The sequence below is a fragment of the Mycteria americana genome, chromosome 1, assembly GCF_035582795.1.
Source record: "Mycteria americana isolate JAX WOST 10 ecotype Jacksonville Zoo and Gardens chromosome 1, USCA_MyAme_1.0, whole genome shotgun sequence".
Taxonomy (NCBI): domain Eukaryota; kingdom Metazoa; phylum Chordata; class Aves; order Ciconiiformes; family Ciconiidae; genus Mycteria; species Mycteria americana.
The window spans coordinates 203,098,470-203,113,832 of NC_134365.1; the positions used below are offsets into that span (position 1 = coordinate 203,098,470).

Here is a 15,363-nt window from a genome sequence, read left to right on the forward strand (position 1 = left end):
GACATGGAATTAACGTTATTGTAGGCATCTTACCTTTGAAATTCCTTACAGATTTTCCATTGTTATTAAAGATAGGGAAACATTTCTGCATTTAATCTAAACATACATATATATATTTAAGACAGTACACTCAGGCATCTGACAGTTGCCAGCTTATTAACCTCTCACTCCAAATAAATTATCAGTGATTTTAAACAAATGCAATTGCTAGCTAACTTTGTAGTTACCCAACACCACATGTAAATAACCTCATATGTTGGACATTATCTTTCACAATCTGGAAGGTTACACTCTTGTTCTGAATGTGTCCATCCGATATAAGAAGAATGTTATGGTGTCCTTGAGAAGGAAATAGCAGACTTAAGTAACGCAAGGTGTTCCATAAATCAGTGTTTCCCAGTGTTGCGGTAGCAGACTGAAAAGTAAAGTATTACAATTTTAGTTTGAATTTAATTTATTTTTTCCTAAAATAACACATAATGTATAAGTCAATCTTTATTTCATTATATATGACTCCTGGTTTCCAAATATAAATAATGAATTCTTAAGTTACATTTGTTCCTGCTCTTCTATAATTACTATTAAAGATAGAGCTTAAGGTCCATCTAGTCCTGTATCTTCTCTGGCTTAGGCAAAAGGCACAGGCAAAATAGATAAGAAAAATGGTAAATTCTACTCCTACATTGTTTTCAGAGCTTTCAGTAATCAGTGGTTTGGGGACTTCTTGAATTGGAGTTTTCATCCAGACTATTGCATCTAAAAGCTATTTACAGCTCTTACTTTTAACTTGCCTAACTCACTTTCTGAATTGAATTACAGTTTAGCCTCAACATCAAGCACGACAAGAAGTTCCACTATTTATTATGCATGAAAAGGACCGTTTGGTTTTTGTTTTAAATCTACTGATTGATCATTTTGCTGGGTGTCCTGTGATCCTTAAGAGGTGAGAAACCACAAGTAGCCATCCCTATTCCCATTTTCCTCTATTTATCCTGGAAAAGAGATTACTGTCTAAGGATTCAAAAGAGGCTAAGAAAAATCAGGATGAGCCCTCTCCTTGTACAGCAGGTCTTCTGTATATCTGGCCATCTTTGTTTTCTGTCTCCTTAGCTCTTCAATTTGAGACGGAGTGACCAGAAGCGCATACAGTATTCAAGATGCCATAGCAATGCAGATTTATACAGCTACCTAAGTGTTTACCTTTCTGACTGCTGCTGAACACTGGGCTACCATTTAAAAAGGACTATTCACAATGGCTCCTGTATCTCTTTTCTGGGTTAAACCCCAACATTGTACAGGTATAGTTAGTGTTGTTTTCCCCTTTGTGTTACTCTGTATTGATCACCATTTGCATCTTACCATCCCATTTTCAAGACATCCACTATGTTAGTATCTTACGCATTATGGAGCATCAAGGAGCTTTAATTACAAATGAGAAGCCTACTTCTGGCACTGACAAGATATGGTACTAACCAAAACCTGTTGTCCTACGTAGTCTACATCTGATCTTTTGGTGCCAAAAGCATTTTCCTTTTCACTGAAAGTTCTTTGGCCTAAGTGCTGCCCTCACTTACAAATTATAGATTTCCAGAAGGAAGTCAGTCATTTCCTCTCTTCCTGCTGTGAGCAGGCAATGAGAGGTTTGAAACTGCAAAAGATAAATTTAGGGGAAACACTGAAAATTGTCCTAACACTGACAGCTACTCAGCTTCAAAATAACAACACAAGTAATTGCTTAAAACCAAACTGGAATTAATATTCAGATGTGGCTGTGCTTGTTACTAGGGAAAATAGACTTCAAATAGACTAAATTACACAGAAATCTTAGAAGCTGGCCTAAAGAAAAAAAGAGGAAAAATTGCATAACAGTTTTGCATTGATAAGCATCCCATACAAAGAAGCGTTCTTTACAATACAACCAAACTGATTTACTTACTGTAATAAACTCCTTCAGTGATGCCAAATCATTTATGATGTTCACTGAAAAAGAAGAAAATTCTGTGAAATCTGTGAATAAAGACTGATATTAAGAGCATTAAAATACTAAGGATGTAGCAACAATATGGAAACACAAGTTTAAGTTTTATGAGTGGAATATCAGAGTAGAAGTATTCCATACAGCTACAGATTCCTGGTTGCAGTTGAGTGTATTATGCTGGTTTGATAATAATGATGTGCATAAAATTAAGCCATGACAAGAAGGTAAAAGGTGGCTCTCGGATAAAAAGGAAATAGGGAAACTCACTTGTGCCAAATTTGATTACATTCATTCTTCGTCTGAAACAAAATAGTTCCAAAAACACGTAAAGCAATCTGCTTTGCTTGGTGTAGAGCTGAACCTGCCATAGAATTTGAGCAATCTAATAAAATAACAACTTCACTGGACAGCTGCTTTTCTTCAAATGCTGTTTCAAACTCTGGTTGGAATACAAGCATGCAAGCCTATAGAGAGAGAAACAAAATCATCAGCACAGTGGACAAACACTATTTCATTAGAAGTGTACCCAAGCATCTTCATTTTTCTTATTATGGAATAAGAGCAGAATATAGCCATATTTCAAAGTTTTAACAAATATATGTCATTTACTCTTAATGCCTGAAAAGTGCAACTTCCCTGTCCTTTACCTATATCCCAGGTCTCACGTGAAAAACTGAAAAAGGAATTTTGTGGTTTCATGTTCCTATCTGATTCACTCTTCTGCAAACAGCATTGGATTCTCTTATACAAGTTAAAAAAAAAAAAAATCACAGATATCATCTTTTACAATTGTCACTGCCACCATCAGTTTCTGAGAGGTACTAGAATTAAAAAAAAAAAAAAGTAAACCAGAAGTGCATACTGTTCTTGCTATGAACAGAGATGCTATAAAAAACAAAGGCTTTCAAAAGTGGAACAATGAAGTGCTTGAAGGAATGAAAGTGTTTCCAATAGGGAAGGAAAGGTTTGCAGTTTGGAAACACAAATAGAAATCTTTCTTTTCCCTTTCCTTGAGGGAATATCAGTATTATTGCAGTCATCAGAAAGAAATCCCTAAACTAATAGATTTAAACTAAGCAACTCTGATTAAAAGGAAGAAAAATAAAAGACATCATTGTTGGAAAGAAAACAATCTTATCTGTCATTTTACTTATTTTAATCAATTTCAACATTACATTGACAGATTGGTAACACCAAGACTTTACATTTCACCTCTGCAGCATTTTATCTTATTTAAGAAAAAAGAAAAAATAAAAAGGAGCTGAAAATAACTAAAAGTGCCAGGGACTTCACAAAAAATGTGGGAGAATGAAACAGCTTCTAATAACCTAGAATCACATATTTTAAGTTTTAAATGTATTTCTCAGGCAAGGAGTTACTGTGGGTGAAGGTAAAAGGGGTTGAACTGATCCCTCCTTTCCTACCTAACTTTTTATTATTGTTTTCCAGCAGTGATAATGAGCTCTTCTGTGACATAGCCACAGCTGGATTCTGTTTCTGAGTGATCCAGAGCGCTAGAAGTACTAGCTCTGTCTTTTTCACTTATTAGTGAAAAAGAAAAGATTCAAATGCCTTTGAGAATAATCACTGCAGCAGTAATAACTACAACAGCATACAAAATCTTCTAGGAAGGCCAGATGCCTTAAAATAAAACACTGACAGATTCTATAAATATTTGTGTGTAAGTTGTAAATACAGCCCTACAAATTTAATGGTTTAAAATTTTACTTATCTTTAATTAGTATAGAGATTGCATGACTCTGAAGCTACTTAGTTCCAGCCTCAGCCATGAATTATTTGTTCACTTCCACTGCTGCAAATGCAACATCTGTATCAAACACTGTAGTCATATTTCTATGAAATACAAACAGCAGCACAACAAGTAGAAAAAAGTTTTTTAACAGAAATGATTGGACACTTTGTTGAAACATTCACCCTCTTACAAAGCAAGGGATAAACCAAAAGCAATAAGATTCTATGCAACTGAAAAGAAAACTCATTTCTGGAGAATACTCGGCTTAATAAAACAGATCAAATTGACCACTGTCCATGGTGTAAAATTTTTCTTCATCTTTTACCCATCAAAACTAAACTGTACCTGTTTATTATGTTTTAGCATATTCTGTATTACCTCACGAACGGTACAAGTTATGCAGTACCTCACTCATTTTGTTGGGATGCTTCTCTACCCACATTCAGGGTACGTAGACCTGAGAAATCCAGATATCTAGAACAAAACCACTAACGTCCAAGGAGATGTTCTCCACAGTCTTAATTACAGCCTTGCAGTCTGTTTTCTAGAAGAGGAGAAAAATAGGCATTTAAATATTTATTTAATAACAATACAGTGAATATTATTTACTTTGTGAGAACAGGGAATGATGCCAGCAGATTTAGTAGGGGTAGTCCCAAAGCTTTTTGCCAAAAAGGTTATAGAAAGTTTACAAGGTACAGTTTCTATTTACTTATTTACATTATTTAAAATATCATTCACTTTCCTGAATGTATTTTTAAATAAGATGACAACCAAAACAGAAAGGCTTCAAGCACAACAGAAATTTTCATCTGAGAGAAACAGAGGACCAAGCTGTTTGCAGAATGAACAGTGCACAAAGTCAGACAGGTCTGGCAGAAGCGTTTTTTAGGATAAAAGCTGAAATGCACAGCAGAACTGCCAAGGCAGAGACATAGTTACAGTGAAATTAATTTACTTTTATTTTAAGTTTATGTGTCCAACTATGTATGCATTCAATACTAGATGGCATCTCAATAGACATATCAATGGAAAATCCACTAAATAAAGAGAAAAGAAAAAAAAAAAAAAAGCCCTGAATGGCACTCCAGGGAAAATGATGTTTAATCTGCACACCATGACATCTCCATGAGAAGGAGCTATGCTTCCTGTCTTTTTTAACTCTTTGGATAGAAGTGGAGAATACTAAACTAGTTAGACAAGTTTCTGTCCCTAGGACACCCAAAGAATAACCATGCTGATTCACTACGGGTATTCATAGTTTAAAAGGTTAGAAGGGATCAAGAGGCCATTTGACATGATCTCCTCTAAGACATTACATAACATTTTAGCCAGTTATCTCCTCACTTTACCTAATGTTTTATTTTCTAAAGCAAAACTTCATAACAGACAGCCAAACTGGATTTCAGAGAAGGCAAGTTCATAATTTTCCCTGGCTAACTGTTCCAAACCCCACTGCTAAAAGTGCATATCTTTTTTTCTTATTCAGCTTTAATTTCCAGTCTTTGCTTCTTAGTTTATTTCTGTAATGACATTAAAAAGCAAACTGTTAGGTGCAATCATACAATACGAGATACATAAAAGACACAAGATACCATACAACATCAAGAATCACCTCCCAGTTTGCAGAAAGAGGGGTTTTTTGGTGGGTTTTTTTTTGTTTGTTTTGTTTTGTTTTTTTGTTTTTTATTTTTGTTGTTGTTTTTCTTGTTGTTGTTGGGGTTTGGGGTTTTTATGTTTTGGTTTGCCCTTTTTTTTTTATTTAAGGTCTTCAGATTGGCATTTTGCCAATTTCAGTCAGTCTTGCCTGACAAAGTAAAATAATCTTCTTTCTTCACTGCTTCTTGGTTTATGTATTTTGGGACTGTATTAGCCATTTTTGCCACAATATCACAATGCTTGTTCATTCCAGGTTGTTGACTCACTGGGTGAGTAATAAACCCTGGGTTATTGGTAGTCACTGTATTCCAGGATATAATCTCCCAAGATGTAGATGTGTAGGGCTGCAATCATTTCATCTACATGTAATCTTGCATTTGTCAATTTTACAGCATTTTTGTTACATGGGCCCATTTTAATAAATATTCTTGACTATTCTGAGTCCTAACCTCAATTATTATTAATGTACCATGAACCTGTGTATCCTCTGCATATCATATGAGCAATTATTTTCTATTTACAGCCACATCTCCATTATCCTTAAGACGCTTGTGGATAAAACATGCAATACATATGCACAGCCCCAAAGTATCTGCAGAGAGAACCAGCCTGCAGCCAGAAAAATGTATTAAGTTATCAATATAATATTAATAAGTTTGCAGCTAACTTGGATGTCTTTGTGCTGCTCCCTCTAGAACCTGAAGCTGGAAAGAGTGAGATAGAGATACCTGATCTCCATCCTCACACAATAACTATTCTTAAGTGTTTCCCAATTTTTATTCATATTTTCTAGTTGAATTTTCCCTTAACATTAAAAATTAAATTGTATTATCATTTTAAATACCTTTTCTACAACTGGCTGTGTAGTGTAGGAACTTGTTAGTTTATTCCTGATAGATGGCAGAAATAGCATCAAATCTTTAGCCGATCAGTACAGTATTTCTACTAACCAGTAGCAATTGTGCTGAATAAAATAAAGTTAATAATAGGAAACACTATTTCAAGGTTAAGTATAATGTTATAAAATTATAACGTGGTTTTGTGCCTGCTTTGCAGACAGAACAGAGAAGAAACTAGGACGTTCTCATGAAAAGCACTTGTCATGGTTTTTAATATGGAAATATGAATAGCATTAACTTTTGACACATTTACTGCTGCTACTACCTGCATTGCTTGTTATTCTGGTTGAGAACGGCCATATGCAGAATCACAGAATCACAGAATCGTACAGATTGGAAAAGACCTTTAAGATCATCGAGTCCAACCATAAACCTAACACTACCAGGACCACCACTACACCATGCCCATAAGCACCTCATCCAAACGTCTTTTAAATACCTCCAGGGATGGTAACTCAACCACTTCCCTGGGGAACAACTGGTCTTACTATTAAAGACTGAGGCAAAGAAGGCATTAAGTACCTCAGCCTTTTCCTCATCCTTTGTCACAGAAATGTTACTGCAAACAAAATTAAAATACTCAGTTTCCAAAACTCTTACTTTACCAGCAACATCACAGTTTCAGATAACTGTAAATTATTATTTAAAATGCAAATGCAAAGAAAAGCTAAAATATTAAGTGCAGTGATATTGAAAAAAATGAGGACAATGGTCTCATTAAGCTTTGTGACTTGGGAATTTATAGATAAACCTTAATAACAGAAATGTTTCTGAAACAAAGGGAAGTATTTAGTGAAGAAAAAGAGTGTAATAATTAAAAGTTATTCCCCTATGATATTACCTACCTAAGGATAACAATAGATTAGCAGGAAAGGTGAAATTAAACTAGTTTCTTGATAATGCAACTTACATTCAATTATTCCATATAAATAGAAAAAAGTTAAATATAAATTAATAGTTAAATGTAAATGTTTTAATTTAATAATTTAAGTTATTGATAAAATAAAGCAGATAAGAATATTAATGAAAGCAAATTACTTTTTCTGTGGTTTTACTCATTTAACACAAACCTTTTTTATTGTATCCTACAAAGAAAAAAAATTGTTATCTGCACCAGTTATGAAATATTTGTATCATAGAGTCATAGAATCATTTAGGTTGGAAAAGACCTTTAAGATCATCAAGTCCAACTGTAAACCTAACACTACCAAGACCACCACTAAACCATGTCCCGAAGCACCACATCTATGTGTCTTTTAAATACCTCCAGGGATGGTGACTCAACCACTTCCCTGGGCAGCCTGTTCCAGTGCTTCACAACCCTTTCGCTGAAGAAACTTTTCCTAATACTCAACCTAAACCTACCTTGGTGCAACTTGAGGCCATTTCTTCTCGTCCTATTGCTTGTTAGTGGGAGAAGAGACCGACACCCACCTCGCTACAACCTCCTTTCAGGTAGTTGTAGAGAGCGATAAGGTCTCCCCTCAGCCTCCTTTTCTCCAGGCTAAACAACCCCAGCTCCCTCAGCCGCTCCTCATAAGACTTCTGCTCCAGACCCTTCACCAGCTTCGTTGCCCTTCTCTGGACACGCTCCAGCACCTCAATGTCTCTCTTGTAGTGAGGAGCCCAAAACTGAACACAGGATTCGAGGTGCGGCCTCACCAGTGCCGAGTACAGGGGGACAATCACTTCCCTAGTCCTGCTGGCCACACTATTTCTGATACAAGCCAGGATGCCATTGGCCTTCTTGGCCACCTGGGCACACTGCTGGCTCATATTCAGCCAGCTGTCGACCAACACCCCCAGGTCCTTCTCTGCCGGGCAACTTTCCAGCCACGCTTCCCCAAGCCTGTAGCGTTGTATGGGGTTGTTGTGGCCCAAGTGCAGGACCCAGCACTTGGCCTTGTTGAACCCCATACAATTGACCTCAGCCCATCCATCCAGCCTGTCCAGGTCCCTGTGCAGAGCCTTCCTCCCCTCAAGCAGATCAACACTCCCACACAACTTGGTGTTGCCTGCGAACTTTCTGAGGGTGCACTCAATCCCTTCGTCCAGATCATTTATAAAGGTATGAAACAAGACTGGCCCCAACACAGAGCCCTGGGGAACACCACTTGTGACCGGCCGCCAACTGGAGTAAACTCCATTTGCCACAACTCTTTGGGCCCGGCCATCCAGCCAGTTCTTTACCCAGCGAAGAGTACACCCATCCAAGCCATGAGCAGCCAGTTTGTCCAGGAGAATGCTGTGGGAAACCGTGTCAAAGGCTTTACTGAAGTCTAGATAGACAACATCCACAGCCTTTCCCTCATCTGCTAAGTGGGTCACCTTGTCATAGAAGGAGATCAGGTTGGTCAAGCAGGACCTGCCTTTCCTAAACCCATGCTGACTGGGCCTGATCATCTGGTTGTCCTGTACGTGCTGCATGATAGCACTCAGGATGATCTGCTCCATCAGCTTCCCTGGCACCAAAGTCAGACTGACAGGCCTGTTGTTCCCCGGATCCTCCTTCCGGCCCTTCTTGTAGATGGGCGTCACATTTGCTAACCTCCAGTCAACTGGGACCTCCCCAGTTAGCCAGGACTGCTGGTAAATGATTGAAAGCGGCTTGATGAGCACTTCCACCAGCTCCCTCAGTACCCTTGGGTGGATCCCATCTGGCCCCATAGACTTGTGTGTGTCCAAGTGGTGTAGCAGGTTGCTAACCATTTCCCCTTGGATTCTGGGGGCTTCTTTCTGCTCCCTGTCCCTGTCTTCCAGCTCAGGGGGCTGGGTACCCAGAGAACAACTCGTCTTACTATTGAAGACTGAAGCAAAGAAGGCATTAAGTACCTCAGCCTTTTCCTCATCCTTTGTCACTATGTTTCCCCCCCACATCCAATAAAGGATGGAGATTCTCCTTAGCCCTCCTTTTGTTGATAATGTATTTTTACATTATCACAATTTTTATTGTGATACAATTTTTATTGTCTTTTACAGCAGTAGCCAGATTAAGTTCTCGTTGGGCTTGGGACCTTCGAATTTTCTCCCTGCATAACCTCACGACATCCTTGTAGTGCTCCTGAGTGGCCTGCCCCTTCTTCCAAATGTCATAAACTCTCCTTTTTTTCCTGAGTTCCAGCCGAAGCTCTCTGTTCAGCCAGGGTGGTCTTCTTCCCTGCCGGCTTGTCTTTCGGCACATGGGGACAGCCTGCTCCTGCGCCTTTAAGATTTCTCTCTTGAAGAATGTCCAGTCTTCCTGGACTCCTTTGCCCTTCAGGACTGATCCCCGAGGGACTCTCTCAACCAGTTTCCTTAACAGGCCAAAGTCTGCCCTCCAGAAGGTGGCATTTCTGCTGACCCCCCTCCTTACTTCTCCAAGAACTGAAAACTCTTATCATTTCATGATCGCTACGCCCAAGGCAGTCTCCAGCCGTCACATCACCCCCAAATCCTTCTCTGTTCACAAACAAGAGGTCCAGCGGGGCACCTTCCCTAGTTGGCCCACTCACCAGCTGTGTCAGGAAGTTATCTTCCATGCACTCCAGGAACCTCCGGGACTGTTTCCTCTCTGCTGTATTGTCTGCTTACCAGCAGACATCTGGTAAGTTGAAGTCCCCCACGAGAACAAGGGCTAGCGATTGTGAGACTTCTCCCAGCTGCTTAGAGAGTATTTTGTCTGCCTCTTCAAGATTTTGTCTTCCTCTTCAATATATGTCATTCCTGACACCTTTATCACCCTGGAGCTCTTTTCTCTTATTGTATCACTAAGTTGGGATTGCATGGAACCCTCTTTACTTCATTTAATCATATAGCTTTGTAATCTGAGCATCATAGTAGCTAAAATTGAGATGAACATGTGCATGTTTCTCTCCCAAGGACACAGCAAACTTCACAACTCAGTATAATAGAGCTCTGAAGCAGAAGGCATGATTGTTGAACAGTCAGATGTACGATACAGCTATAAGATCTCACAGGGACTAGGACCACAAGGATCATCTCTGGCTCTTTGACAGCATTTAAACACAGAGATGACCTTCTCTCCCACCTGGGGAATCCAGGAGCCATCAAGGGCATCCAGAGAAACGGATGGGCAACCTTGTCCCTGAAGCAGAGAAGGATAATAGCAGAGTGTTCAGCAGATGCTCAGCTGCTGCTTCATGATGGAGATAATACAATGTCTTTGCAAGCCAAAGGAGGAACAGCAGCACAGAAACAGCAGATAACTCAAAGCAGGAGATCTAACACGTGCCAACCCAAGTCAGCTTTCTAAGTCCTGCAGGAGCAAATACATCCTCATAGATAGTTAGAGGCTTTCTACCAATCACAGCATTCCTAAGTTTGTGTTCACGTTGCTTTATGACAAGAATGGTTACAAACAATTAGCTTCTAACAAAATAGAAGAAATGGAAAGGAAAACAATCATAAACTTACTGAAGCCTCTTGTGCAACTACAATCCTCTAGGCACAGAACTTTTGCTTCAAAACAAGAAGCTGCTATTTTAAAATTGTATTTTAACAAACCTGCGTTTTATTTAATGCTTTGTCCTGTTGCCATGGTGACACAGAAGCACGTATGTGAAAGGTGATACAACCATGCTGAAAACTCAGTTCAGTGATAACAGGTGATTTTGATAACAACTGTCAAATTTGGAGGTAAGTTTCCAATGCTTATTACAAAAATATCAAAAAGAGAAAAAAAAAAACCAACCAAACCAAAAAACATAAACTAGCTTTATTGACAACATTAAAGCCTATGTTTTCTGAAACAATAATTTAATTGGTGTTTAGGCACACTGAAACCAAATGGTAACATAGAAACTACTATTTGGTTTTGGTGAAGTGTAAGGAAAAATGGGACTATGATATGAAATGTCAAACTTTCAATAATTCCCTAGTTTCTGGCAAAAACTGATCAACAGTAACTGAATAAATCAACCTTTTACAAAAAAAAGAAACCACCTGAAAGACAAATAGCTGTTTTATTGAAGCCATAGCATATATTTAAAGAAACAATAGTTGTTTTTAAATGATCAAATGTATGGTCCAAATAAGTTCTAGTAAAAAGGAGTTTCCCAACAAAGACATGATTCAGCAAAGAATCTGTAAGTGGACAAATGCAAAATTTTCAAGTAGTTACTAAACCACAATATTCAACATACCAGTGCATCCTGGTCCATTAGATAAGCTCCATCACTCTGACTGATAGCTTTCCGATATTCCCTATGTGCTTGTTTCTTTTCTTTAACCTATGAAAGATTGTTCCAAAATAAGTCATTTCATCTCTATAGACAAAAAACTTAACCAATATTCTCTTAAATGTCATGACTACCTTGAAATCCAGTCAAGTGGTAACAACAAAGGACATGAGAGAAACCAAAATTACTGTTGCACATCTTCATCACTAATTAAGTGCTTTCAGATCTTAAGACTGAAGGAGCTACATCAAAGGCAAAGTACAATAACATTTTACCTCTGCAATGACGTGTTTTCCATTGATAAAAGCTTCAAATCCACAAACAGCAGCTTTATCATCCAAAGGAAAGACATATTTAGCTTCAATTGGTTTACTGTTTTGATTGGTGTAGGTCTGAAACATTACTACCTGAAATGAATATTTTTTGCATAACTGTAACGTTAAAATGTGATTAAAACATCAATACTTTAAGTGTAATAGCATAACTGCTTTGCACCACAAAATGTCAATAGGCACGCCACAACTGGAACTTCTATTTGTACCTTAGAAATGAAGGTATAACATTCATCAGTGCTTGACAAACAGATATCTCCAGAAACATGCCAGGAGCTGTAGAACTTTTTTAATCTCTAAATCATTAATTGAATCTCTTCCAGAAGAAGAGTAAACCATGACCTTCTAAACATTATCTGATATACTGGCAGAGCTGGAGCTGTCAAGCTATTGCCTACAAAAGAAGTCACCATTGCAATATGTCTTTAATAGTTTCAAGCCAGTAAGGACTACACAAGAAGGAAGAGTAAACCTCCACAAAAAATTGGTCTGTTTTTACGATATACTAAAAGGGTTGTTTGGAAAAGCCTATGTTACTTCCATATGTAGAGTATCCATCTTCTCATGACAGAATTTCTGTCTCTGAGGTGGCAGATTGCATCTGACTTTCTTCTCACATCTGCTCTTCTGTTTACTTCCTGCGTGTCATAACAAAACTCTAGCAATTCCTCATTCCCCTTTGCTGCCATTCTTATTGTCCTTTGCCATCTGATCATTTCTGGTTTATGTTCTGTACCTCAGCCTATAAACTGTTTTCTGCTTTGATGGACTGGGTCACAGAACAGATGCCACTGGATAGTAATTCATGCCACAGGAAACCAGACAAAAACCAAACCAAACCCAAACACCGCCCCCCCCCCCCCCCCCAATCCCTCATGAGAAGGACAGGAATCAGGCTGTTCAAAGGAGTCAGACTGATCAGACAACAGTTGTGAATGTCAGAATAGTTTAAGCACAGACTCATTTGCAGACAATTCTTTCAAACCCTTTTATCTCCTGTTTTCCCCTGCTTTCTTTTTTAAGCTTTAGTAACAAAATATAAAAAACTTCATTTACTTTTATGAAGCTACTTTGGCACTGGAAACCCTTGAATATAGATTCTTGTGGAGAGACACACACGTGACAGAACTCAGCAAAGCCATAGCTTTAGCATGATCAAGACTGCTTCAGGCAGGATGCAATTGAAGGGGGAGGAGATTGTGGAATTATGCCCCAGGACTGGAAAAGACCTGTGACTTGACAGAATGTGTCATATGTACTATGAGTAGGGCATATGTACTAAAAAAAAGGTAGGCCCTTATTTTAGCCTGCTTAGCTAAATTTTATTAGCTAATTTTCAGGGTAGAATAGCAAGTTCTTTTGTATTGATTGGTATTTTACTTGTGACAGCTAATTTAGGTTGTCTAACCAAAGTCAAAAACAAAACACAAACACATTTCCATAAACCTTTAATCATCCTAGGTATTTCTTACTGGTTTATAATTCGGCTGCAAACAGATCGCCAAGAAGGTCTTTTAAAGGGAACAGATTGCATACACTACTGCAGAAAGTTTCTCTACAATGGTGACTTGATTACGCATAGGCAGAAAACAGACTTAAAAATAAAGCCAAGCCTTTCACTCTCCAAAGAGCTTTTGGCATTTGTTCGACTATATATCTCTAAGAATAGAAACTGTTTCCACTCAGTTTCAGGACTTTCCTTCATTTAGAGACTGAATTGCCCCTTTTTTTGCAATTAACTAAACACTAAATAGCATTTTGACTAAAACACTATTTAACAAACAGATTAATTTTTCAGGGCTGAGTTATGGAAAAGGACAATAAATAGCATGCTCTGCCTGTGCTACAAAGTCTATTATCATCGCCTTGATATAAACACCTTCCAGAGGGACAGGATTTCCCAATCTGTCCTGAAGACCAGTTTTTACAGGATTTGAACAATTTGTATTTGGTAATGCATAGCCTAAACAAAGAGTTTACAAAAGATTAAAAAGATATTTTTTGAAATATACATTCGGGAAAGATGATTGAAACTAATCCTATATCAACAGTCCATGTTTATTTATGCATTTCACAACACAAAAGTAACACTTGGTTTCTGTTATAAATCATTGTGTTGTATTGCTGAGCTGTATTGCTGTCTGTCTAAGGGATCATGAGTTCATGATAGGTCTTTAAGGTCTTACAAGGTCTTTGTTTAGAACCTTGCATTTGAATTATTTACAGAATCACAGAATCGTATAGGTTGGAAAAGACCTTCAAGATCATCAAGTCCAACCGTAAACCTAACACTACCAAGACCACCACTACACCATGTCCCTAAGCACCTCATCCAAACGTCTTTTAAATACCTCCAGGGATGGCGACTCAACCACTTCACTGGGAAGCCTGTTCCAATGCTTGATAACCCTTTCAGTGAAGAAAAATTTCCTAATATCCAGTCTAAACCTCCCCTGGTGCAACTTGAGGCCATTACCTCTTGTCCTATCAGTTGTTACCTGGGAGAAGAGACTGACCCCCACCTCTCTACAACCTCCTTTCAGGTAGCTGTAGAGAGCAATAAGGTCTCCCCTCAGCCTCCTTTTCTCCAGGTTAAACAACCCCAGCTCCCTCAGCCGCTCCTCATCAGACTTCTGCTCCAGACCCTTCACCAGCTTTGTTGCCCTTCTCTGGACACGCTCCAGCACCTCAATGTCTCTCTTGTAGTGGGGGGCCCAAAACTGAACACAGGATTCGAGGTGCAGCCTCACCAGTGCCGAGTACAGGGGCACAATCACTTCCCTACTCCTGCTGGCCACACTATTTTTGATACAAGCCAGGATGCCATTGGCTTTCTTGGCCACCTGGGCACACTGCTGGCTTATATTCAGGCATCTGTCAACCAACATGCCCAGGTCCTTTTCTGCCTGGCAGCTTTCCAGCCACTCTTCTCCAAGCCTGTAGCGTTGCATGGGGTTGCTGTGGCCCAAGTGCAGGACCTTGCACTTGGCCTTGTTGAACCTCATACAATTGGCCTCGGCCCGTCGATCCAGCCTGTCCAGATCCCTCTGCAGAGCCTTCCTACCCTCCAGCAGATCAACACCCCCACACAACTTGGTGTCATCTGCAAACTTACTGAGGGTGCACTCAATCCCGTTATCCAGATCATTGATAAAGACATTAAACAGAACTGGCCCCAGCACAGAGCCCTGGGGAACACCGCTTGTGACCAGCCGCCAACTGGAGTAAACTCCATTCACCATCACTCTTTGGGCCCGGCCATCCAGCCAGTTCTTTACCCAGCGAAGAGTACGCCCATCCAAGCCATGAGCAGCCAGTTTCTCCAGGAGAATGCTGTGGGAAACCGTGTCAAAGGCTGTACTGAAGTCTAGATAGACAACATCCACAGCCTTTCCCTCATCTACTAGGTGGGTCACCTTGTCATAGAAGGAGATCAGGTTGGTCAAGCAGGACCTGCCTTTCCTGAACCCATGCTGGCTGGGCTTGATCCCTTGGTTATCCTCTACATGCCATGTGATAGCACTCAGGATGATCTGCTCCATCAGCTTCCCTGGCATCAAGGTCA

General features: G+C 39.2%; 1 protein-coding gene across 1 annotated transcript in view; it reads right to left on the reverse strand.

The window, feature by feature from the left end:
• Window positions 1-15,363, reverse strand: part of PARP4 (poly(ADP-ribose) polymerase family member 4) — a 53,862-nt gene that overhangs the window by 16,082 nt on the left and 22,417 nt on the right. The window contains 12 exon segments of the mRNA XM_075499197.1: window positions 228-415; window positions 1,937-2,007; window positions 2,246-2,297; window positions 2,299-2,442; window positions 4,138-4,275; window positions 4,690-4,771; window positions 7,328-7,374; window positions 10,793-10,891; window positions 10,893-10,957; window positions 11,433-11,517; window positions 11,742-11,873; window positions 13,637-13,761. Of these exon segments, the coding sequence (XP_075355312.1) occupies window positions 228-415; window positions 1,937-2,007; window positions 2,246-2,297; window positions 2,299-2,442; window positions 4,138-4,275; window positions 4,690-4,771; window positions 7,328-7,374; window positions 10,793-10,891; window positions 10,893-10,957; window positions 11,433-11,517; window positions 11,742-11,873; window positions 13,637-13,761 (1,228 nt within the window).